General features: G+C 44.2%; 1 protein-coding gene and 1 long non-coding RNA gene across 5 annotated transcripts; one reads left to right on the forward strand and one right to left on the reverse strand.

Annotated features, from left to right (window-relative positions):
- Positions 1-276: 276 nt before the first annotated feature.
- On the forward strand, positions 277-25,110 carry USP49 (ubiquitin specific peptidase 49). 4 transcript variants are annotated; one of them, XM_071450121.1, is made up of 7 exons: positions 277-326; positions 15,148-15,275; positions 17,284-18,658; positions 19,610-19,814; positions 21,944-22,052; positions 23,610-23,815; positions 24,765-25,110. In XM_071450121.1, the coding sequence occupies exons 3-7, from the start codon at positions 17,312-17,314 to the stop codon at positions 24,929-24,931; spliced, it is 2,034 nt and encodes a 677-aa protein (XP_071306222.1). In that variant the 5' UTR covers positions 277-326; positions 15,148-15,275; positions 17,284-17,311; the 3' UTR covers positions 24,932-25,110. The 4 variants fall into 4 exon arrangements, with proteins under 4 accessions (XP_071306222.1, XP_071306221.1, XP_071306225.1 ...); XM_071450120.1 differs by lacking the exon at positions 277-326 and adding an exon at positions 4,029-5,063; XM_071450124.1 differs by lacking the exon at positions 277-326 and adding an exon at positions 4,029-5,063 and having other exon boundaries at positions 23,610-23,664; positions 24,765-24,938.
- Positions 3,172-3,597, reverse strand: LOC139601280 (uncharacterized). The gene is made up of 2 exons (XR_011682859.1): positions 3,342-3,597; positions 3,172-3,303 (listed from the first exon to the last, which is right to left on the reverse strand). It is a non-coding gene; the product is annotated as an uncharacterized lncRNA (long non-coding RNA).

The following is a 25,110-nucleotide window of genomic DNA, read 5'->3' on the forward strand; positions in this document are numbered from 1 at the left end:
CCCCCCCCGGCGCCCATTGAACAGCGCCCCCTGCCGGCTGCGCAGACTGCGTACGCCCCGACACCGCTCTGCCCGCCGCAGCGTACGCTACGCCAGCGGGGTGCGTACGCTACGCAAATAGCGTAAACACCCGCGGTCTTCGCCTGTGTGCCGCGCTACGCAATAGGCGTAAGCGGCGGAGAGGGAGGCGGGTGTTGGCGTTGAGCGACGCGCGCTCCATCCAATGGGAGGGCGGGGCGGGGCGCGGCGGCCAATGGGCGGGGAGGGGGCGTGACCGGCCCGGGCGTCTCGCGCTGGGTGACAGCTCGCGCGTGCTGGTGATGGCGGTAAATAAAGGGGACGCGGGGGGGGGGGGCGAGGGGAGGTGGGGGGGGACACACGGGACGCGACCCCTCCTGAGGGCAGAGAGGGACAGGGGGCTGGGGGGATATGGGGGATGAGGAGGAGGAGGAGGAGGAGGAGAGGAGGGGTCTTCGGCGCTGCCCCCCTCAAAAGGACCCCCCCGCCGTCCTCTGTGGTGGGGCTGAGCGGACCCCGCTCCGCTCCCCCCTCATCCCTCACAGGGGTCGCCGCCTTTGTGTGCGGGCGGGACCCCCGCGCCGGGCTCGGCGGCTCCGCAACTTTGCCTTTGTTGAGGGAACATCCTCCGCTCTCCACGTTCCCCCCCTCATTCTCGGGATCCACTCCCACCTCCCCAGGCTCCCCCTTTATTCTCCTTTCCCTAAAATCCCCCAAATCGCCTTCCAGCTCCTCCTTGCCGGGACCTTCTCCCCTTCTCTTCGCCGGGACCGTGAGGGGGTGCTGGGGGTCGTGGCTTTGCGGGAAGGGGGGAAAAAAAAACCCTTAAAAAACTCCCTTTAAACCTCCGTGCTGAGCTGGAACGGGAAAAGGGCACGAAAACGGGGAAATTCGGTGCGGGTTTGTGTTTATTTAGGAAAAAAACAAGCCTAAAAAGCCGTGCGTTTGTGTCCCCAAGAGGGGGGAAGAGCTGAACTTAATCCGGGGGAGGCTTTGGCAGCAAAACTGCTCCAAAATCCCCCTTTTTAAACCTCCGAGGGGATCCCCCTTTGCCACGATCACAGATCAGGGATAACCGAGCCCTTAAAAACGGGAATCCAGCGTAATTTTAGGAAAAAAAATCCCCCGTTAAGCGCTTTACACGTAGGGAACGAGCCTGATCCTTGTGTCAGAGCAGCTGCGGGTGGAACGGCGTGGGGAAAGCATCCCCGTTATCCCGAAATGCTGGAGCTGGGAAAGTGGGAAGTTATCTTTTACTTTGCAGAGTTTTTTTTGCTGTAGCTTTTAGTCAGGCAGAGATGCCTGGAGTGGCTGGGCTCGTCTGGTGTGAAACGAGGCGAAATTTGGTCCTTTGACGCTCTGCTGCCTCGGGGATGATGCTCCTGGAGCCCAGGGATGGAGGTGGAGATTCCAGGGAAAACCGATGGATTTCAGCGGGGTTTTTTCCTGGAGTTTTCAGGCATTTTTTGTGAGGAAGAAATGCAGAAAGCAGCGGATTAAAAGGGATGATTTGTAGGGCTGGAAGCAAAAAAAATGAAGTGTTGTGGAGGGGGCTGAGAGCTGAGGAAATGTGGCTGGGAATGTGGGAATGAGGATGGGAGAAAGAGCTGGAGGATGAGAGGGGATAAACTAGTGGAATTGTGAATAAAAAACTCCCTGTGGATGCAAGCAGCGTGGATTAAATTTGGATTAAATGAGTGTTGCTGTAAAGTGTTGGGAGCTGCCCCGTGTGGAATTTCCACCAAAATTTGGCTGCTCTGCCTTGGGGGGCTCCTGTGGTTTATGTAGGGTCAGAGAGGTTGGGTGATGTTTAAAAACCCAAAAAGGAGAAGGCAAGAAAAGCATTTGGTGTTTTATTTGGTGTTTGTAACTGCCTTGAGAACGGGCTGGGTGCAGATATTTGGGAGTGATGTGCCAAGTGTGAGCAGCATTTGATGTCTCTGTGCTTCCAGCAAACCATAAATGTGCATTTATTCCTCCCCTGACCATTCTCCCAGGGAATACGAGCTGACTCCAAGTGGAAAAGGGTGTTTTGAAGTTGGCAGATTTTTTTTTCCCAGCGTGGAATTTGTGCAGGCTGGGTTGGTTACAAGAGAATTTTGCTTGTTCAGGAGCAAGGCTTGGACAATAGTCACACATGCAACGGGTTAGGGGCTTAGAAAAGAGCCAAAAAAGCCCAAACTGGGGATTTATTATTTTTTTTTGGCTGTTGTGTGGCCAAGGATTGTTAGGAAGGAATCTCTTGCTGCAATTCCTGCCGAGATTCCGGCTCCGTGTGGTCCAAGGCTTGTGAGGATGGAGGAATTTGGGATCAGCTTGGTGTGCTGGGGTTGGGAAGGGAGCGGTGACAATTGCTCAGTGGGGACAGAAAAAAAGCACATTCAGGTTCTGGGTGTCCTTTTTAGCAGAGGATTTCTTGTGGCTGCTGCAGCTCTGCCCACATCACAGCCTGCAGGTCGTTTTCCTCAGTGCTCTAAACACACTCACTTGTTAATTATTATTTTTAAGCAGCCCTGTGTTGTCTCAGCACCTCTGAACACGTGACAAGAAGCACTTGCTCAGCACCAAAAGTGGTTGATTCAGTCTAAAGGACTGAAAATGCCTTTTAGATCCTGTTTTTCTTGGCCTTTTTTTTTTTTTTTCCCCCCTTCCTTAACTGTTTTTATACTGAAATGTCACAGGGACGTGCTGGGACTCGTAAAATGAAATTTAGTGTTTCCTCAGCCCTCAGAGGATGTTAATGGATTGATTTAGAATAGTTAACAAATGGAAATAATTCAAAATAATACGAAATTCTAAAAAAATCCTACAAAACTCAGCTGCTGGTGTGGAAGTGTGGATTCCTTCCTGAGTGGTTTTAGCTTTAGGGAAGCCTGAAAGGTTTTCTGAAGTTGACCCTAGCTGTGAGGCAAAACAAAACCGAGGGGTTTGGTTTGAAATTGTTATAAATAAACAGAGAAATAATAAAGAAGTTGTCAGACAACTTTGCCTGTAAGTGGGAGCAGTGGTTGAGGTCAGGAGATGGGGTTGTTTCAAAGGTTTCAGCTCCTCCAACTCTTTATTTTGTGCAGGAATCCTCTCTGGTGAGAATGAGAACTTTTCTCACTTTGTTTAACAACATTTGTGGTTTTCAGCTTGAATATTTCATCAACCTTGGGTTTGTTGCTGGGGTTTTTATTTTGTTTTTTTTCCCCTTTGGGGAATGAAACCTTGGGAGGTGTTTTTATCTCAGCAGCTTGATATTCATAAATCTTCACCTTTCACCACACCTTCACTTCTCCCAAACTCTTCACCTTTCCCAAAATCTTCACCCTTCCTCAAACCCCTTCACCTTTCCCAAACTTTCCCTTCCCAAGCCCCTTCACCCTTTCCCAAAATCTTCATGGTTTCCAAAACTCTTCACCCTTTCCCAAACCCTTCACTTTTCCCAAAATCTTCACCCTTTCCCAAACCTCCTCCACTTTTCCCAATCCCTTTCACCCTTTCCCAAAAACTTCACCTTTCCCAAACCCCTCCACCTTTTCCAAAATCTTCACCCTTTCCCAAACCCCTCCACCTTTTCCAAAATCTTCACCCTTTCCCAAACCCCTTCACTTTTCCCAAAATCTTCACCCTTTCCCAAAATCTTCACTCTTTCCCAAATCCCTCCACCATTCCCAAACCCCTTCCCCTTTCCCAAACCCCCTTCACCCTTTCCCAAACCCCTCCACCCTTTCCCAAAATCTTCCCCTTTCCCAAACCCTCTTCACCTTTTCCCAAACCTCTTGACCCTTTCCCAAATCCCTTCACCATTCCCAAAATCTTCCCCTTTCCCAAACCCCCTTCACCCTTTCCCAAAATCTTCACCTCTCCCAAAATCTTCACTTTCCCCAAACCTCTCCACCCTTCCCAAACCCCTTCACCCTTTCCCAAAATCTTCATGATTTCCAAAACCCTTCACTCTTTCCCAAACCCCTTCCCCTTTTCCAAAATCTTCACCTCTCCTAAAATCTTCACTTTTCCCAAACCTCTCCACCCTTCCCAAATCCCCTTCACCCTTTCCCAAACCCCTTCACTTTTCCCAAAATCTTCTCCTTTCCCAAACCCCTTGACCCTTTCCCAAAATCTTCCCCTTTCCCAAACCCTCTTCACCTTTTCCCAAACCTCTTGACCCTTTCCCAAACCCCTTTCACCCTTTCCCAAAATCTTCTCCTCTCCCAAAATCTTCGCTTTTCCCAAACCTCTCCACCCTTTCCCAAACCCCTCCACCCTTTCCCAAACCCCTTCACCCTTTCCCAAACCCCTCCACCCTTTCCCAAACCCCTCCACCCTTTCCCAAACCCTTCCACCCCAGACTCTTCTCTGGAAAAAAGCCCCCCTTGAATTGCAGTGAAAGGAAGAGGTCCCTCATTAGTGCCAAACCCTTAATGAGCCTTTGCTCCTAATGAAGCTGAGCAAATCCAAATTGTTGAACAGAAATGATTTCAAAATCCCATTCAGAGCTGAGGAAGCCTCAGTTGTTGGTTGATGTTCCCCTGGGTGCTCTTCACTTTGGGGTTTTTGGAGGTTTTAGCTCCAAGATGGATCAGGTGAGGCTTTTGTGGCTCAGGAATTCCAGCACAGAGCAGCCAGAGCCCCCCATGATAACAAACCAGATTCAAAAGGAGAGGAGATAAAACTGGAGGTGAGGTTCTGCCCTTTGCCAGTGTCTCTGGGATGGAATTTTGGGTGAACTAAAGCTGATTATTTATCTCTTTGCTGTAATTGATATCCTGGTGCACTGAGGAAAATTCAGATTAAACCCCACTGTTCTGCTGGCTGTGAAAGGAAAAAAAAAAAAAAATTCCCTTTTTGCAACAGCATTAAGGAGTGATTGTAGCAGGCAGGAAAGAGCACAAAGCTGCCAAGTTTATATATTTTTCCTAATTGTTGTTAATGAGCTTTTAGCTTGCAAGATGATAATGAGGAGCACGTGAGCTGTTACACCTCCAGCTGGTGACAAATCAGCTGAAATTCCAGCAAATTGTTGGGCCCTACCTTGAGATTTCTGCAAGAACACTGGCTAGGTGAGTGCCTTTAATTAGCTAATTATGCTGTAATTCACTGAGAAGTCTGGCTTTGCTGAGGGAATAAAAAATACCTGAAAACCAGGAGCTTTTTCTTGTTCCTCCCCATGATGCTTACACTTCTCTCATCTCTCTGCTGGGCTCTGGAATTCAGATTTCAGCTGCTTTTCCAAATGGAGACAGAGAGCTGCAGTCCAGGGATGTGACAGCTCCGAGTTCCTCTGAAATGTGGCTCGTGGAACGTGGCAGTGGTGACAAATGGAGGTTTAAAGGGAGGTTCTGACTGAGGAGGTGGTTTTGCAGCAGTTTGAAGGAGTTTGCTGCCTGAAATGCCAAAGGGGAAAAAAAGCACATCCTTAGGAATCCCCCCCCAAGAAGGCTGGAATCTCTAAATAACTTGGATTTTAAAATATATATAAAAATATGCTGTAATAGTATATAAAAATATAATATATACTATAATAGTAATATATATAATATATATATATAAAATATAATATATATATAATATATATAATATAATATATATACTATAATATACACTATAATATATATAATATAATATATATTATAATAGTATATAAAAATATAATATAGACCATAATATATATAATATATACTGTAATAGTAATATATACTATAATATATATAATATAATATATACTATAATAGTAATATATATAATATATATAATATAATATAGACTATACTAGTATATAAAAATATAACATATACTATAATAGTAATATATATACTATAATATATACTATAATATATATAATATAATATAGACTATAATAGTAATATATATAATATATATACTATAATATATATAATATAAAATAGACTATAAGAGTATATAAAAATATAACATATACTATAATAGTAATATATATAATATATATAATATAGACTATAATAGTAATATATATTATATATAATGTAATATATACTATAATATATAATATAATATAGACTATAATAGTATATAAAATATAACATATACTATAATAGTAATATATAATATAATATAGACTATAATATATATAGTATATACTATAATTGTATATAAAAATATACTATAAAAATATTCTAGATTTCAAAGAAAATGGCATTAATTATGAAAAATGCCATTATTAGACTGGCATTAATTATGCTGGGGAAAAAAAAAATCCATGTAAAACTCTGTTATTCTTTAAAAAAAACCCCTGAAATCAGCTGTTTATTCCCTGGAGTTGGGAGAAAGAGCCCTGAGCTTGGGTTTAATGATGTTTAATCATTCTTTCAAAACCACAAAGGAGGCACTAAAAGCTGTTGAGCTGAGCTGGAAAGAACCAATAGCCAGAAGTGAGATTGCAAAGTGATTTAGTTGCAGAGGTAAATCCATAATCCCAGCAGTCAGGAGTTAATCTGGCATCAGACTAAGACTAGAAGCAAATCTATTGAACTAAGAATAGTTAATTCACCTGAGCAGGGATGGAGATCCTGCCCAGCAGAGTTTGTTTGGAGGAAATAAAATATTCAATGATGGAAAGTGGAAACAGCAAAGGGGAGAAAAAGAAAAATCTCCTTTGGAATTTGTTCTGCTCTTTTCCTGCACTTCCCAGGATGGTTGGACCTCCTGGTTTGGGTAATGTGGAAATAAATCAGAATATAAGGAAGGAAATATCCTGTTTATCCTAAAATTAGAAGGGTTTAGGAACAGCTTTTTGTGGCATCAAACCCAAATTCACCTCTCCCTCTTTTCTCTCCTTGTCCTGCTGTTGTTTCATGTGAGGACAAATTGAAGGGATGAACTTGAACCTCTTAGGAGGATAATTTATCCAAAGAACAGATGCTGCAGGATCTGCAGCTCTTAAGGAAGATTAACAACCTGAGAGTTCACAAATCACCTCGGCCTGGGGGCAGCACACAGGCACCCCTCACATCCTGAAATTCATGAAGAAAAAAGGGATTTCAGCCTAATATGAAAACCAGGAATATCCATCAGGGAAATACAGATTTCAACAAGTGATGTTTTTCCTTTTTGAGGCACAAACCTCGGGTCAGGCTGGGGCTGAAAAGATAAATTTTAGTTTTATTTTATTTTTAACACATTTAGCTTTAGTTTTTTTTTAGTTTTTACCTCAGATCTCTGGACATTGAAGAAGAGCATGGATTGGCTTTTCCCAGCACAAACCAGGCCCAGCAGCTGAGCAGGGGATGTGTAAATCCCTTAATTCTTTGTTGGCAAGAAAACACAGAGGCCCTTGGTGGAGCCATAGGCTCCAAGTGGAGGGCTCAGAGATTTTCTATTTCCAGAGCTGGGCACACAGCAGCTCCCTCCACATGGGAATGTGGGAATTCCTATGGATCCTGAACAGAAATCCCACTGAGCACCTTGGGCTTGGCTGGGCAGACAAATCAAACACCAAACCCCTCATTGTGCTGGCATCAATTGGATAAACGGCTGTGATTTCCTCATTTTTACCCATTTAGAAAACCCAGAGAAAAATTTCTGCTGTTGTAAAACCCAGAGAAAAATTTCTGCTGTTGTAAAACCCAGAGAAAAATTTCTGCTGTTGTAAAACCCAGAGAAAAATTTTCTGCTGTTGTAAAATCCAGAGAAAAATTTTCTGCTGTTACAAAACCCCACAGAAAAAATTTCTGCTCTTCTGCCTCACTCATTTAGGTTCCAAACCCCCAAATAATTGATTGGCAAAGCAAATGATGGAGGGGGCTGTGAAATCCTGGTGTTATTTTAGTCTGGGATCCTGAAGGGATCAGAGGCTCCTTCCCTGCCCACAGCCCCCGTTGTGCTCTCCTCTTTCTTTAATGCTCTTTTCTTTTTCCTGAGGGGAGGATCAGGCCCGGCCTGCTGGGGTTTTGTGGCCTCTGCCACCTCTCTGGGACCAGATCTGCTGCCAGGATGGGCTCCTTGCTACTCCAGCAGGGATTTCCCCAGCGTGGAGCTGAGTTTGCTTCCAAAAAGAGCAGCAGAGGAGTCTCCAGAAGTCAGCAAGTGCTGTGATCCCTCTCTGTGTGTGCCACAAAGGGATCCCAGTGCTGCCACAGGTGCTGCAGCTGCCAAAGTTCCTCTCCTCCCTGTGCCACAGGGTTCATCTCACTGAAATTCCTCTTTTTGGGACAGAATTTGGGGATGCTGGAGGTGCTGGAGGTCAGAGCATCACCAGCTCTGCACTCAATCCCAGAATGGTTGGAACTGGGAAAGACTTTGAAGGTGAACAAACCCAAATTGATGCTGGGTTTTGTTGTTATTGGGAAGCTGGATGGGATTTTCTCTGTGAAAAAGCTGAGTTTTGGTATTTGGAATCCATCAGCTGGGAAGCTCAACTCTGGATGTGTTGTTTTCCTGATAAATGGGATAATGTGGGGAAAAGCAAAAATGCTTCCAGCAGGCTGGAAAATTTGGGATTTGTGTGGCTGGCTGTGATTTAAAGGAATGATGATAAAAAAATGGGAATCTGAGGGAAGGAAAGAAGGAATTTGAGTGCTGATCTCTGCTCCTGCTTTGTCACCTGGGGGTGATTTGGTCTCACCTGTCCCTGGTTCATTATTGCCTGGGCAGGGGGAAGAGTGAAAGGAAGCAAAGATTTGGGGTGAATCCCAACAGTTTGGGGATGGGAGGCACAAAAAAAAAGTGAATTTCCATCAGATTTGGAGTCAGTTCTGCTGATTTGGTGTCCTTAAATCTCCTCTCCTACCTGCTCTGGTCAGGAGGGAAATTTGGGTGGAAAACCTCAGGATTTGGGACACCACCCTCTGCTCTTGTCACCCCTGTGGACACAGAGTTCTGTGGGAATCCTGGGTTGTGCCAAGGTGGTTGTGAAGTGAAATTGGAACTTTCTGAGGTGAAATTGGAACTTTCTGAAGTGAAATTGGAACTTTCTGAAGTGAAATTCGAAGTTTTTATCAGTCAGAATCAGCTCTCAGCCTGTTCTAATTCCTGCTCCAGGTTGATATTTTTATATATATAATTCAAAATGTGGGGTTTTGCTGTGATTGCTTCAGGCTTCTCCAGATGGAAGAGGCAGGGAAATGCTGGGAATTGCTGGGAATTCCAGCAGGGAATTTCTGGGAATTCCAGCAGGGAATTTCTGGGAATTGCTGGGAATTAAAGCAGGGAATTGCTGGGAATTCCAGCAGGGAATTCCAGCAGGGAATTGCTGGGAATTCCAGCAGGGAATTGCTGGGAATTGCTGGGAATTAAAGCAGGGAATTGCTGGGAATTAAAGCAGGGAAATGCTGGGAATGTCTGGGAATTCCAGCAGGGAATTGCTGGGAATTAAAGCAGGGAATTTCTGGGAATTCCAGTAGGGAATTCCAGCAGGGAATTCCAGCAGGGAAATGCTGGGAATTGCTGGGAATTCCAGCAGGGAATTGCTGGGAATTAAAGCAGGGAATTGCTGGGAATTAAAGCAGGGAATTGCTGGGAATTCTCTCCCTTTTGGCTGCTCCAGGAGCCCTGGAGTTGTTCAGGAATGCTGGGAATTCTTTTAATGCCCACATCATCCTTCAGCTCCTGTTTCCCTTCCAAAAGCCATCCCAAAAATAAAACCTGGATGGAAAGAAAGGGGAGAAGGGGTTTTATGTGCTGGGATGAATGAGAAATTCAGTTTTAGAAAGCTGTGAACTATGACATAAATAACATTTTAACAATTCTTTTTAACATCCTGGATGATTAAATAGGAATTCCCATATTTTCAGGCATCTGCAGGATGTGGATTTTCAACTCAATACTTCAAATTTTTAAAACTTTCAACTCAATACTTCAAATTTTAAAAACTTTCAATACTTTAAATTTTAAAAACTTTCAACTCAATACTTCAAATTTTAAAACTTTCAACTCAATACTTCAAACTTTAAAAACTTTCAACTCAATACTTCAAATTTTAAAAACTTTCAACTCAATACTTTAAATTTTAAAAACTTTCAACTCAATACTTCAAATTTTAAAAACTTTCAACTCAATACTTTAAAAACTTCCAACTCAATACTTTAAATTTTTAAAACTTTCAACTCAATACTTTAAAAACTTTAAACTCAAATTTTAAAAACTTTCAACTCAATACTTAAAATTTTTAAAACTTTCAACTCAATACTTCAAATTTTACAAACTTTCAACTCAATACTTCAAATCTTAAAAACTTTAAACTCAATAGTTCAAATTTTTAAAACTTTAAACTCAATACTTTAAAAACTTTCAACTCAATACTCAATACTTTAAAAACTTTCAACTCAATACTTTAAATTTTAAAACTTTCAACTCAATACTTCAAATCTTAAAAACTTTCAACTCAATACTTCAAATTTTAAAAACTTTCAATACTTTAAATTTTAAAAACTTTCAACTCAATACTTTAAACTTTAAAAACTTCCAACTCAATACTTTGAATTTTAAAACTTTCAACTCAATACTTCAAATTTTAAAAACTTTCAACTCAATACTTCAAATTTTTAAAACTTTCAACTCAATGCTTAAAATTTTTAAAACTTTCAACTCAATACTTCAAATTTTAAAAACTTGCAACTCAATACTTTAAATTTTTAAATCTTTAAACTCAGTACTTAAAATTTTAAAAACTTTCAACTCAATACTTTAAAAACTTTCAACTCAGTACTTTAAATTTTTAAAACTTTCAACTCAAATTTTAAAACTTTCAACTCAATACTTAAAATTTTAAAAACTTTCAACTCAACACTTAAAATTTAAAAACTTTAAACTCAATACTTTAAACTTTAAAACTTTCAACTCAAATTTTTAAAACTTTCAACTCAATACTTTTTTAAAAACTTCCAACTCAATACTTTAAATTTTAAAAATTTCAAACTGTCATGGCAGTGCAAGCCCCCAACTCCTCCCTTTGTGGACTGAAGGGTTTCACCTCCTCTTTGCCTTTTCCATGATTATTTCCAAACCCTGCTCCATTCCCAGGATTTTCAGGAATGTCAATGGAAGACACATGTGCAGCCCTTTGTGTGGAGTTTGGAATTCCAGCCCTTGCAAGAGGCCAAGGCTTTTGGTGGAATCATAAATTTCCCTCCCAACCAACCCAAAAAAAGAGTTTGGTGCCTTCTCCCACTTGTTGGAATTCACCAGGAAAAGCAGAGGGAGGTGAATTTTTCCACCAGAAACAGCAAACAAAAAGGGCAGGATTTGGGTTATTTTACCCATATTTTCCTACAGTGTTGCAAAAAAAATGCTTAAAACCCCTCCCTAAATGTGCTTTATTTCATGTGACACCAATCCCCGAGGGTTCTGTGCTTCACTTCTGCCGTTCCCAGGAGGGAAATGAAGGAATGAGTGAAAAAATCCGAGCTTCCCACCTGTCCTGGCAGACGATTGCCAGCAGTTTGTGCTCTTTTCTTTATTCTGGAATCCCCTTTGGGACAAATGAAAGCAGCATCGTTCCAGGCTTGAACACCCAGCACCTCTCCTGGCCCCTGCACTGGGATTTTTGGGGTTTTTTTTGGCTTTTTTTGCAGATTTCTTTCGAAAAAGCAAGTGGCTGCTGTCACCAGATGCCTGCAGATGGCTTTAATCAGGTTCCAAACGTGCAACAAAGGAGCAGAACGAGCTGGGGTGGGTTCTTGTAATTCTCTTTTAGGGGCAGCAGCCGAATTGTTTCTGCTGCTTTTGCTTCTGGGAGCTGTTACAGGAGCTCAGTGGGAGATTTTTTCCAGGATTCTGAGCCATGCAAGGCAGGGAAGTGGGGTTTGCCCCAGTGTTTCAGCGATTTACAAGGTGAGAAGTTTTCAAATGGCCTCTAAAATGTTATTAGCTGAACTAATACCCCTCTTTGGCTTTTATTCCCTGCGGGCTTTATTCAGCTTTACTCATCTTTAATGGATTGCAGTGCTCCAAGTGGTTCCTTCTCTCTTTTTCCTCCCTTTTTCTTGTCCTTTCTCCCTCTTTTTCCCTCCTTCCTCTTTTTCCCTCCTTCCTCTTTTTCCCTCCTTCCTCTTTTTCCCTCCTTCCTCTTTTTCCCTTCTTCCTCTTTTTCCCTTCTTCCTCCCTCTTTCCCCTTCTCCCTCTTTTTCCTTCTCCCTCTTTTTCCCTTCTCCCTTTTTCTTTTCCCTTCTCCCTCATTTTCCTCCCTTTTTCTTTTCCCTTCTCCCTCTTTTTCTCTTCTCTCTCATTTTCCTCCCTTTTTCTTTTCCCTTCTTCCTCCTTTTCTCTTTTTCCTCTTTCTTTTTCCTTCTCCCTCTTTTTTCCTTCTCCCTCTTTTTTCCTTCTCCCTCTTTTTTCCTTCTCCCTCTTTTTTCCTTCTCCCTCTTTTTTCCTTCTCCCTCTTTTTCCTTTCTCTTTTTCCCTTCTCCCTCTTTTTCCTCCCTTTTTCTTTTCCCTTCTCCCTCTTTTTCCCTTCTCCCTCTTTTTTCCTCCCTTTTTCTTTTCTCTTCTCCCTCATTTTCCTCCCTTTTTCTTTTCTCTTCTCCCTCTTTTTCCTCCCTTTTTCTTTCCCCTTCTCCCTCTTTTCCCTCCCCATCCCTTCTCTGGAACAGACCTAAGTAGGAAGATTTCATAGAGATTCCTTCAATTCAGCTTTTATGGAAAGAAAAAAGAGCAAAGCCAAGAGTTAAAGCTGATAATTACAAAGAGCAGAGCTCTGAGTGTTTCCTTCCAGAGTTTTTCAATCCAAGGTGTTCATTCCCCATCCTCCAATCCTGGTGCTGCTCATGGCTTGTCCCATCCAATTTGGGATTTCTGGGGCAGCTCCAGCCCTGTGATCTCTGCCAGCTTTGGTTTGAGCTTTGTTTTTCCTGTGTTTACAGCTCCTGACTCACAAATCCTCTTCCCCTTTAATCCCAGCCTTGGAATTCCCACTGGGAGCTGCAGCTCTCTGTTGCCAGGAGGAGAATTGTCCCAAAATGTTTGGGTGCATGTGGAAAAGAGAGCAAAACTTCTCTCCTTAGTCCTGTGCCAGCTTTTCCAGGGATTTTTTTCACTCTGATGTGTGGGGGGTGCAGAGCTGGACCTGCAGCTGCTCCAGCTGCCTTTGGAACGTGTGAGAATTCAGAATTTATTCCAATCTTTGGGGGGTTTTTTTTGTTTTTTTTTCATGGAAAGAGTCAAAAAATCTGAGTCAGCAGGAGAAATGTTGAATGTGAAGAACTCTGGTGGGTGGAGAAGCTTCACTTTCGAGGAAAAACCTCTCATTGGAGTGCTTTGGGGTGGAACAACCACAATTCCTTCCTGACTTTCAGATGTGCAATTATGGCCTGGATTTGTAAGGGAATTATCCCTGGATACCTGAAGGGAAGAGGGGAATATCAAATGCAGCATCAAAGGTGCTTTTGTGCTGAGAGAGAATTCCTGGATTTGGAGATAACAAAGCTGCTTTGTCAAATGCCAGAGGTGTTTGGAATCCCCTCCCTTCTCCAAGCAGGAAATCTCCTGGCCCAGCACAGGAAAAGCCAAAGCAGTTGACAAAAGGCTGCTGATTTATCTCCTGCATTGTCACACAGCATTCCTTACTCTGCTTTTATTTATTTTTATTTTTATTTATTTATTTTTAATTCCCTGGATCTGCTGTGGGAGTGATTTCCTAGGAGAACCCAGCAGCTCTGTTCCTCTTTGGGAATTGAGAAGAAATTCAATTTTTTTTTTTGAAAATTACACTTCACAGAGCCCACGAGCAACCAGCTGTTTGATCAATCCCTAAAATATTCTGTCTTTCAAGCCTATTTTTTTTGTTCCAAAGTAGAAATTTGCAGTGCTGGGGAGGCTGAAGGGTTAATTTCCCCACACTGTCGCATATGGCAGTGAGCAGAATCACAGATGTTGATGATACAACATAATTAGTATTCTTTTATGTAAATGAAGGCTGTCAATGTTACCACAGTGTCTGCACTCCTGCAAGCTGGAATTTCTGCCACTTGCTCTCCCTGTGCTTCAGGATTCGAAATAAAATCCCAGGATTTTTATATCCACACCTGAGGAGGAAAATTAAAGAGGAAAAAGGAGAAAAAAAAACGAAAAAAAGCTTAGGGAGGGAAAAAGGTGAGGAAGGGATTTTTCCAACTTGGGAAAAAAGAGAGCAAATCAATCCTTTGTTTAAATGAAGATTTCCAAAATCCTTTCCACATCTTGGGGTTTGGGAGGGAACGAGCCCAGCCCAAGGGAAATGTGGGAATTTCTGAGCTGCTTTAAATAAAAACCTCAGGGGTTCTTTGGGTGCTCAAGTGGCCTCTTGAGCTTTCAGTGGAGTCCAGGAGAAAGAACTGAGGAGCTTTGATATTTCCCGAAGAGATTCCATCCTCCACAGCAATAATCCTGATAAAGGTGGTAATTAAAGCAAATTTGTGCCATTTAAGGCCACTAAAAATGCATTTCCTTCACCTGGCCAGCTCCCTGCCCACCCATGCAGGTGAGGGCTCAGTCCCTGCCTCAAAGCTTTGGCAAATGTTCAGCTTTGCACCTCATAAAATGATGTTTTAACCACATTTTCTGTGTGCCAGGCCCCTGTGTAACCAACTTCATTCAGATCCCTTTTCCATTCTCTCCTACCTCTGGTTTTTCCTCCGTTTTTCCCATTTTTTCTCCTCTGTGATTATTTTGTTGCACTTTGCACCTGCCATCCCCTCACTGCTTCCTTTGTATTGTTTGAAAAAGCACCTAGAACTGAAATTTAACTGAGCACAGCTTTTCTTTTCTTGATCTTTTCCCCCCTTCTCCTCCTTCTGTCTCTCACCAGGCAAATCCAAGCAGCCAAAAAAAATCCAAGTGATCACAGGAGGGCCACATTTTTTCCCTCCTGTTTGTTTTTCCTTTTTGACTCCCATTTTTTCCCCTCTGCCATATGTTGGGTCATGCACTACAAAAGCCTCACCATGAAGAGGCTCCATGTGATCAGCAGATTTTTTTACAGCCTGCTCAAATTAAAAAAAATGAAAGCTGGGAATGGAATGGAATGGAATGGAATGGAATGGAATTTTGTGTGTGAGAATTCAGGATCTGGGGGTAATTCCACAGAATTATTTCTGGGATAAATGAGTTCTGCACTGAGGGGTTAATGCTGCTCCTTCCAGGGTTCCAGGCTTTGTTTTCTGTGCATCACCAGGATGTTTTCCCTTCTCTCTCCAGGGCTTTGAAGCTGCCTGGCAGTGAGGACTTCCCAATAATTAAATTCTCCAGGACTGTGGGAGGATGATGGGGCTGCTGCACGCCCGGGACACGGCGGGGCCCAGGAGAGGATGTGTGAGCTGCACCCCGTGAGTGCTGAGCCCTCAGAGCCTTGGGCACTGGGAAAAGGGTCCCAAATTCACTGGGGATCTTCTATCAAACCAATCATTTAGCAAGATTTAGGATTTTAGATTTTTATACATTTATAATCCCATATAAATATGTGGCCAAGGAGAGGATGTGTGAGCTGCACCCCGTGAGTGCTGAGCCCTCAGAGCCTTGGGCACTGGGAAAAGGATCCACAATTACTGGGGATCTTCTATCAAACCAATCTTTTAGAAAGCCTTAGGATTTTAGATTTTTATACATTTATAATCCCATATAAATATGTGGCTAAGGAGAGGATGTGTGAGCTGCACCCCGTGAGTGCTGAGCCCTCAGAGCCTTGGGGCACTGGGAAAAGGATCCCAAATTCACTGGGGATCTTCTATCAAACCAATCTTTTAGAAAGACTTAGATTTTAGTTTTTTATACATTTATAATCCTGTGTAAATATGTGGCTAAGGAGAGGATGTGTGAGCTGCACCCCGTGAGTGCTGAGCCCTCAGAGCCTTGGGGCACTGGGAAAAGGATCCCAAATTCACTGGGGATCTTCTATCAAACCAATCTTTGATCAAGCCTTAGGATTCCAGCTTTTCATACATTTATTATCCTGCAATTCTTTAGTGTAGAACTCTAAACTCCATATCCAGAGTCAGCTGCTGCTTTCCCATTTTTACAAAACCATTTCCTCTCCAGGCCTGGGAGTCAAGGACACCTCAGGCCCTGAGAGATGTGAACAAAAATGATTTGGGGGAGCAAACTTGGGGTCAGTGACTTCATTACCTGAAGCTGTAATTGGAAGATGAAGATGCAAATATGGGGAAATTGGGGTGTCCTGTGCAGGACTAGGAGTCAGATTTGATGATCCCAACCCTAACCCTTCCAATTAGGCCCCCTCCCAATGACCCTACAAGGACATTTCAAATCAGTGTCACTGAGGCATAAACTTTAATAAATCATCACAGCTCTAAAACCCTTCCCTTGTCTTTTGTGCCCCCAAGGTCAGAGCAGCAACACCTCCTGTGTGACATGGGTGGATGCAAATGTGGGGAATTTGGGCTGTCCTGTGCAGGGCCAGGAGCCAGATTAGATGATCCTAACCCTCCAATGACCCTTTAAAAACACCTCAAATCCGTGTCACAGCTCTAAAACCCTTTTCCTTGTGTTTTACCCCCCCTAAGGTTAGAGCAGCAACTCCTCCTGTGAGACATGGACAGCTCCAAACAGGGAGAATTTGGGATGTCTTGTGCAGGACTAGGAGTCAGATTTGATGGTCCTAACCCTCCCAGTGACCCTACAACAAGATCTCAAATCTGTCACAGCTCTATTCCTTGGTTTCTTTTCCTTCCCCCAAGGTCGGAGCAGCGACTCCTCCTATGAGTCATGGATAGATGCAAATGTGGGGAATTTAGGGTGTGCTGCGAGGGCCAGGAATCAGATTTGATGGTCCTAACCCTCCCAATGACCCTACAACAAGATCTCAAATCTGTGTCACAGCTCTTTTCCTTGGTTTCTTTTGCCCCCAAGGTTGGAGCAGCGACTCCTCCTGTGAGACATGGATAGATGCAAACAGGGAGAATTTGGGATGTCTTGTGCAGGACTAGGAGTCAGATTCGATGGTCCTATCCCTCCCAATGACCCTACAACAAGATCTCACATCTGTGTCCTGTGCAACATGGGTAGATGCAAATGTGGGGAATTTAGGGTGTGCTGTGAGGGCCAAGAATCAGATTTGATGGTCCTAACCCTCCCAATGACCCTACAACAAGATCTCAAATCTGTGTCACAGCTCTTTTCCTTGGTTTTTCTTTTCCTTCCCCTGAGGTCGGAGCAGCGACTCCTCCTGTGAGTCATGGATAGCTCCAAACAGGGAGAATTTGGGATGTCTTGTGCAGGACTAGGAGTCAGATTTGATGGTCCTAACCCTCCCAATGACCCTACAACAAGATCTCACATCTGTCACAGCTCTTTTCCTTGTTTTCTTTTGCCCCCAAGGTCGGAGCAGCGACTCCTCCTGTGAGTCATGGATAGATGCAAACATGTGGGGCGGCTACGACTCGCCCAGGACCACTCGATCCTGAACCCCCAGAAGTGGCAGTGCGTGGACTGCCACACCACCGAGTCCCTCTGGGCCTGCCTCAAGTGCTCGCACGTGGCCTGCGGGCGCTACATCGAGGAGCACGCCCTGAGGCACTTCCAGGAGAGCCGGCACCCCTTGGCCATGGAGGTGCACGAGCTCTACGTCTTCTGTTACCTCTGCCAGGATTATGTCCTCAATGACAACCCCGAGGGCGACCTGAAGCTGCTGAGGAGCTCCCTGTCGGCCATCAGGGGCCAGAGGAGCGGGAGGACGCTGCGCTCCACGGCGCTGGCCGAGGACGCCTGGAGGAGGAGGAGCCCCCAGGGCCAGTCCCAGATGCTCACGGCGCTGTGGCACCGGCGCCAGGCCCTGCTGGCGAGGGCTCTGCGCACCTGGTTCCACAAGAGCTCCCGGGGACAGCTGAAATTAAAGGAGAAAAAACAAATGGAGGAGCTGGAGAAGAAGAAGGAGGCGGCTCGGCAGCGGCGGCGGGAGATGAAGAGGCAGCTCCTGGAGGAGCTGGCCAGCACTCCCCCCAGGAAGAGCGCCAGGCTGCTGTCCCACGTGCACAGGGAGAGCCTGATCCCAAGGAAGTTCAGGGAGGTGGCCACAGCTTCCCCTACCTCAAGGCAGGTGCAGAGCAGCCGATTGAAGCAGTTCTACTCCATCCGGAGGCAGCCCCTGATGACGCCCGGCGTGACGGGGCTGAGGAACCTGGGCAACACTTGTTACATGAACTCCATCCTGCAGGTGCTCAGCCACCTCCAGAAGTTCAGAGAATGTTTCTTGACTCTTGATCTCTGTGAAACAGAAGAACTTTTAGCTCAAACTGTGAATGGGAGGGCCAGGATGCCTGGCAAGCTGGCAAACGGGGCCGCTGCCGGCGAGCCAGGGAAGCCTGACAAGGTCCAGAGCTCCCCGGCCGCCTTGAACGGGGCCTCCTCCATCAGCCGCAGCTTGGAGCTGATCCAGCCCAAGGAGCCCAGCTCCAAGCACATCTCCCTGTGCCACGAGCTGCACACCCTGTTCAGGGTGATGTGGTCTGGCAGGTGGGCCCTGGTGTCCCCCTTTGCCATGCTGCACTCCGTGTGGAGCCTGATCCCCGCCTTCCGCGGCTACGACCAGCAGGACGCGCAGGAGTTCCTGTGCGAGCTCCTGGACAAGGTGCAGCAGGAGCTGGAGTCTGAGGGCAGCAGGCGCAGGATCCTCATCCCCTTCTCGCAGAGGAAGCTCACCAAGCAGGTCCTCAAGGTGGTCAACACCATTTTCCACGGGCAGTTGCTCAGCCAGGTATGGAATTGCTTTTGCAGTTGGAGCTGTTCACACCGAGGAGCAAAGGCTCTGCACCTTGAGGATTCCCTTTAGGAGTCTCTTAGGAATTCCCCAGGAAGAAATCCCTTGAATTGCCACCATTTCCATCCTTGGAAATGCACAAATTTAGCACAAATTCACTTCAGTTGTGCCACTTCTGGATCAAACCTGCACAAGCACAGAAGTCCTGAGCCCCTCATTTTAGGATTTGAATGTGTTTAGTCCTGAGGTTTTAGACAAAGGCTCTGCACGTTGAGGATCCCATTTAGGAGTCTCTTAGGAATTCCCAAATCCTTTCAATTGCCACCATTTCCATCCTTGTCACATTTAGCACAAATTCACTTCAGTTGTGCCACTTCTGGATGAGACCTGTACAAGCACAGAAGTCCTGCCCCTGCTTTTAGGGTTTGAATGTGTTTAGTCCTGAGGTTTTAGGGTTTGAATGTGTTTAGTCCTGAGGTTTTAGGGTTTGAATGTGTTTTTAAGATGCCTTTGCATTTTTTTATGCCCCTTTTCCTTGTGGTTTTTTCCCCCAAATTTGGAGCAGTGACACCTCCTGTGGGACATGGGTGGATGTAAGTGTGGGGAATTTGGGGTGTCCTGTGCAGAGCCAGGAGCCAGATTTGATGGTCCTAACCCTTCCAATGACCCTACAAGGAGATTTCAAATGTTCCAGCACTAAAATCCTTTTCCTTGTGGTTTTTTTCCCCCCAAAGCTGGAGCAGTGACACCTCCTGTGGGACATGGGTGGATGCAAATGTGGGGACTTTGGGGTGTCCTGTGCAGGGCCAGGAGTCAGATTTGATGATTTGATGACCCTTTTGTCCTTCCAATTGGGGAAGGCCCAAAGTCCCAAAGCTGTGAGAATTTCCTGCATTTCAATTCCATCACAAAGCCAGCTCTGTGTGTGTCCCTGTGTCCCTGTCCCAGGTCACCTGCAGGACGTGCAACTACAAATCCAACACTGTGGAGCCCTTCTGGGACCTGTCCCTGGAGTTCCCAGAGCGCTACCACGCCCTGGAGAAGGGAATCCTGCCCGTGCCCCAGGCCCAGTGCCTGCTCACGGAGATGTTGGCCAAATTCACCGAGACTGAAGCCCTGGAGGGGAGGATCTACGCCTGTGACCAGTGCAACAGTGAGTGCCACCCCCTGGCACTGTCCCCTGCCAGGGACACCCCTGCAGTGTGGCCTCAGGGCTGGGGAGCCGTTCCTGAGTGGGTGTGCTTGGGAGCAGAGCCTGGAGTCAATCCTGCCCCACACACCGGGAGAGTTCGGCTTCCTCTGAGCTCGCTTTGCTTTGATTCTTTGGGAGGAAAAAGAACTAAAATGTATTTATTATTTATTCGTTCATAAATTGGAATGAAATGGCTGAGCAATTCTGAATGGCTTCTGAGGAGTTCTGAATGGCTTTTGAGGAATTCTACTTTTAAGGAATTCTGAGTGGCTTTTAAGGAATTCTGAATGGCTTTAAAGGAATTCTAAATGGCTGAGGAATTCTACTTTTAAGGAATTCTGAATGACTTTTAAGGAATTCTAAAGGGCTTTTAAGGAATTCTGAATGGCTTTAAAGGAATTCTAAATGGCTTTTAAGGAATCCTAAATGGCTTTAAAGGAATTCTTGCTCACTAAGATTTTAAATGGCTTTTAAGGAATTCTGAATGATTTGTAAGGAATTCTAAATGGCTTTAAAGGAATTCTGAATGGCTGAGGAATTCTACTTTTAAGGAATTCTGAGTGGCTTTTAAGGAATTCTGAATGACTTTTAAGGAATTCTGAGTGGCTTTTAAGGAATTCTAAATGGCTCAGGAACTGTAGCTCACTAAGAGATTTTAAATGGCTTTTAAGGAATTCTGAAAGACTTTTAAGGAATCCTAAAGGGCTTTTAAGGGATTCTAAATGGGTCAGGAATTCTACTTTTAAGGAATTCTGAATGACTTTAAAGGAATTCTAAATGGGTCAGGAATTCTACTTTTAAGGAATTCTAAATGGCTTTTAAGGAATCGTAAAAGGCTTTAAAGGAATTCTTGCTCACTAAGAGATTTTAAATGGCTTTTAAGGAATTCTGAATGATTTGTAAGGAATTCTGAATGGCTTTAAAGGAATTCTAAATGGCTTTAAAGGAATTCTGAATGACTTTTAAGGAATTCTGAATGGCTCAGGAATTCTAGCTCACTAAGAGATTTTAAATGGCTTTTTAAGGAATTCTGAATGACTTTTAAGGAATTCTGAATGGCTTTAAAGGAATTCTGAATGGCTCAGGAATTCTGAATGGCTCAGGAATTTTAGCTCACTAAGAGATTTTAAATGCTTTTTAAGGAATTCTGAATGACTTTTAAGGGATTCTGAATGATTTGTAAGGAATTCTGAATGGCTTTTAAGGGATTCTGAATGATTTGTAAGGAATTCTGAATGGCTTTAAGGGAATTCTAAATGGGTCAGGAATTCTACTTTTAAGGAATTTTGGGTGGCTTTTAAGGAATTCTGAGTGGCTTTTAAGGAATTCTGAATGGCTTTTAAGGGATTCTGAATGATTTGTAAGGAATTCTGAATGGCTTTAAAGGGATTCTAAATGGGTCAGGAATTCTACTTTTAAGGAATTCTGAATGGGTAAGAAATTCTAGCTCACTAAGAGATTTTAAATGGCTTTTTAAGGAATTCTGAATGACTTTTAAGGAATTCTGAGTGGCTCAGGAAACATTTTCCAGCTGGAGGAGCCAGGGAAAAGGCCCCAAGTGCCAGGAGCAATGGGGGCACTGCTGCCAGAGCTGCTGCAGGAGCTGGGGCTGCACAAATCCAATTAACAGGTGCTGTGCTAATTGGGATCTCTGACAGCCACCTGGCCCCTTCTGCTCCAGCCTTTCCTGGGAGGAGGAGGAGGAGGAGGGAGGAATTCTTCCTCTTTTCCAGCTTTGCTGTTGCTGGGAGCATTTTTTAAATGCTTCTATGAGAAGCACAAAGCAGCAGGGAGAATAAAATATCCAATATTTGTGAGCTGGAATTCACCTGTTGGTTGGAATTCTGCAGCCCAGGAAATCTTGGGCTCAACATTCCAACAGGAAAAACTCTGATTTCTCACTCAGAGGTGACAAATATTTGTGCGATTAGGAGAAAGAAATTCTGAATTTTTTTATTCCTGTGGCCATCCCCATGCTGGGAAAAAAAATAAAATAAAGATTTCAGCCTGTGCTGGTTTTTCTCTTTAAGAATTAACAGGATCCTGATAATCTTTACCTTGGGGGGGGTTTTGGGGGTTTTTTTTGGCAGGTAAACGGCGAAAATCTTCTCCCAAACCTCTTGTTCTGAGTGAAGCTAAAAAGCAGTTGCTGATCTACAGACTACCTCAGGTCCTCCGGCTGCACCTTAAACGCTTCAGGTGAGGCTCTGAGGACATTTTGGGGGGAAAAAAATGACCAAAAATAGGCCTTTAAATACCCTCAGTCGCTGCTCAAATCAGTTGTGGAACTTCTGAGCCATCACATTTGTGAAACCCCCTGGTGTTGCCTCTTTGCAGGGTTTTTTTTTCTGCCACAATTTAATATTTTGTGCATTTAATCCTTAATTTCTTCAGGTTTTAATCAAGTTTGCAGGCAGCTTGGAAGGAGAAGTCAGAGTGAAAAGTGGGAGATGGAGAGAATTGAGGGCCAATATTGATTGGCTGTTTACCTGTGGAACAGAAAGCAGAAAAAGCTCAAAATATGAGGAAAAGTCTCTGAAAAAGTGGTTAGGGTGGGTGTAGGGGGGTTTTATGGGTAGCACAGGTGTTCAGAGGAGAAATCTGGCTCAAAAATATCCCAGCTACAATAAAAAATATCAATGGCAAAGGGAGGTTTTGGGGTGAAACCCCTGGGTTTGGTGACACTGAGCACCCCGAGTATGGGGTTTGTGTGTTTGGGGTTCCTGTAGGAGATTTTGGTTCAAAACCCCCAGATTTGGTTCTACTGAGCCCCCTGAGTATGGGATTTGTGTGCTTGGGGGGGATTTTGGGGTGAAACTCAGGACTGAGCACCTTGAGTGTGGGATTTATGTATTTGGGGGTTTCCTGCAGGGAATTTTGGACCAAAACCCCTGGATTTGGTTCTGCTGAGCACTTTGAATGTGGGATTTGTGTTTGGGGGGCTCCTGCAGAGGATTTTGGTTCAAAACCCCCAGATTTGGTTCTGCTGAACACCTTGAGTTTGGGCTTTGTGTGTTTGGGGTTCCTGTAGGAGATTTTGGGGTGAAAGCCCTGGATTTGGTTCTGCTGAGCACCCTGAGTTTGGCCTTTGTGTGTTTGGGGGGGTTTTTGCAGCAGATTTTGGTTCAAACCCCCAGGTTTGGTTCTGCTGAGCACCCTGACTGTGGGATCTGTGTGTTTGGGGCATTCCTGCAGGGAATTCTGATTGAAACCCCCCAGGTTTGGTTCTGCTGAGCACCCTGAGGACAGGATCTGTTTGTTTGGGGGGGGTTTTGCAGTGGATTTTGATTCAAACCCCCAGGTTTGGTTCTGCTGAGCACCCTGACTGTGGGATGTTTGTTTGGGGCATTCCTGCAGGGAATTCTGATTCAAACCCCCCAGGTTTGGTTCTGCTGAGCACCCTGACTGTGGGATTTGTTTGTTTGGGGGGGTTTTTGCAGTGGATTTTGGTTCAAAGCCCCAGGTTTGGTTCTGCTGAGCACCCTGACTGTGGGATCTGTGTGTTTGGGGGGGTTTTTGCAGTGGATTTTTGTTCAAACCCCCCAGGTTTGGTTCTGCTGAGCACCCTGAGGACAGGATCTGTTTGTTTGGGGGGGTTTTTGCAGTGGATTTTGGTTCAAACCCCCAGATTTGGTTCTGCTGAGCACCCTGACTGTGGGATCTGTGTGTTTGGGGGGGTTTTTGCAGTGGATTTTTGTTCAAACCCCCCAGGTTTGGTTCTGCTGAGCACCCTGACCGTGGGATCTGTGTTTGCAGGTGGTCTGAGCGCAATCACCGCGAGAAGATCGGGGTCCATGTCCTCTTTGAGCAGGTATTAAACATGGAACCTTACTGCTGCAGGGACTCTGTGCCCTCCCTTGCCACAGATTCCTGTGTCTATGACCTCTCAGCTGTGGTGATGCATCACGGGAAGGGCTTTGGCTCAGGACACTACACAGCCTATTGCTACAACACGGAGGGAGGTGCGTGAGCCCCAGGCCAATCCCCTCCCACCCCTCTCCCCTTCCTCACCTTCCTTGGCTTTTCCCTCCTTTGGAATCCCTGCCCCAGGATTCCAGTTCCTTGGGATCCACTCCTTGCCCTTCAGTAGTTTGTTTTCCCCGCTGTATTTTTATTTTTTTTTAAATATTTTTTTGTCTTTTATTTTCGCTTTTTTATTTTTTATATATTTTTTTTTTCCTGGGAATGGTGGGAATTCTTCATTCTGCCAAAGCTGCTGCAGCTGGGTTTGCCCAGGATCCTGGGGATTCAGGAGATGAACAGAAAGTGTTTTGAAGCTGGAAAAAACAGGAACTATTCATGAGCAACATCCGCAGGGGGCTGGGAGATCCCAGCAGCTGGATCAGGACAGGCTCTGCCTTCCTGGCTGCACAAATTGGGAATTTTGGGCTGCCTAATTCAGCTTTTGGGCTGATTAAAAGATGCTTTGATATTTCTAAAGCACCCCCAAAAATTATATTTTAAAATTATATTAAAATTTATATATTTTTTAAATTGTATTAAAATTATATTTTAAAAATCCTATTTTAAAACTGTATTTTAAAAATTCTATTTAAAACTATATTTTAAAAATTCTATTAGAAACTATATTTTAATTTTTATAGAAATCATATTTAAATAATATAATATTTATAATATAGTTATTTTTATAATACTATATTTAAACAATCATATTAAAATTATATTTATAGTAAAAGTATATTTATTAAAATTATATTAAAATTATATTTATTAAAATATATTAAAATTATATAAAAATTAAAATTATATTAAAAATTATATTAAAACCATTTTCCAGCTTACAGGAAAATACAGAGTTGCCTTTTCTCCTGTGGATGTTTCCTGTGAGCAGTTCCAAAATCCAAAGGGATCCTGCCTCAGCTAAAAGGGTTTTTTTCCCCTTTTTTCCAGGTTTTTGGGTGCACTGCAATGACTCCAAACTGAATGTATGTAGTGTGGAGGAGGTGTGCAAGACCCAGGCCTACATCCTCTTCTACACTCAGAGAACGCTGCAGGACAAAGCAGGAATCCCAGAAAAACAACTCCAAACTCAGGTGTTTGCCACCCAAAACCAGTGACAAGGACACAAAAGTGACATTGCCACCAGGGGAAACACTCCCGGCTGCTTTGGGGAACTTCTGGGGTTCAACTTCCCCTGATCTGGGGGGAAACTGCAGGAATGGGGTCAGGGCAGGGATGGGATCAGGGATCAGGGAAAGGATGGGATCAGAGCAGGGATGAGATCAGGGATCAGGGA

Source organism: Agelaius tricolor, unplaced genomic scaffold (genome assembly GCF_023055355.1).
Source record: "Agelaius tricolor isolate 1412-34295 unplaced genomic scaffold, bAgeTri1.0.p SCAF_30, whole genome shotgun sequence".
Classification (NCBI taxonomy): Eukaryota; Metazoa; Chordata; class Aves; order Passeriformes; family Icteridae; genus Agelaius; species Agelaius tricolor.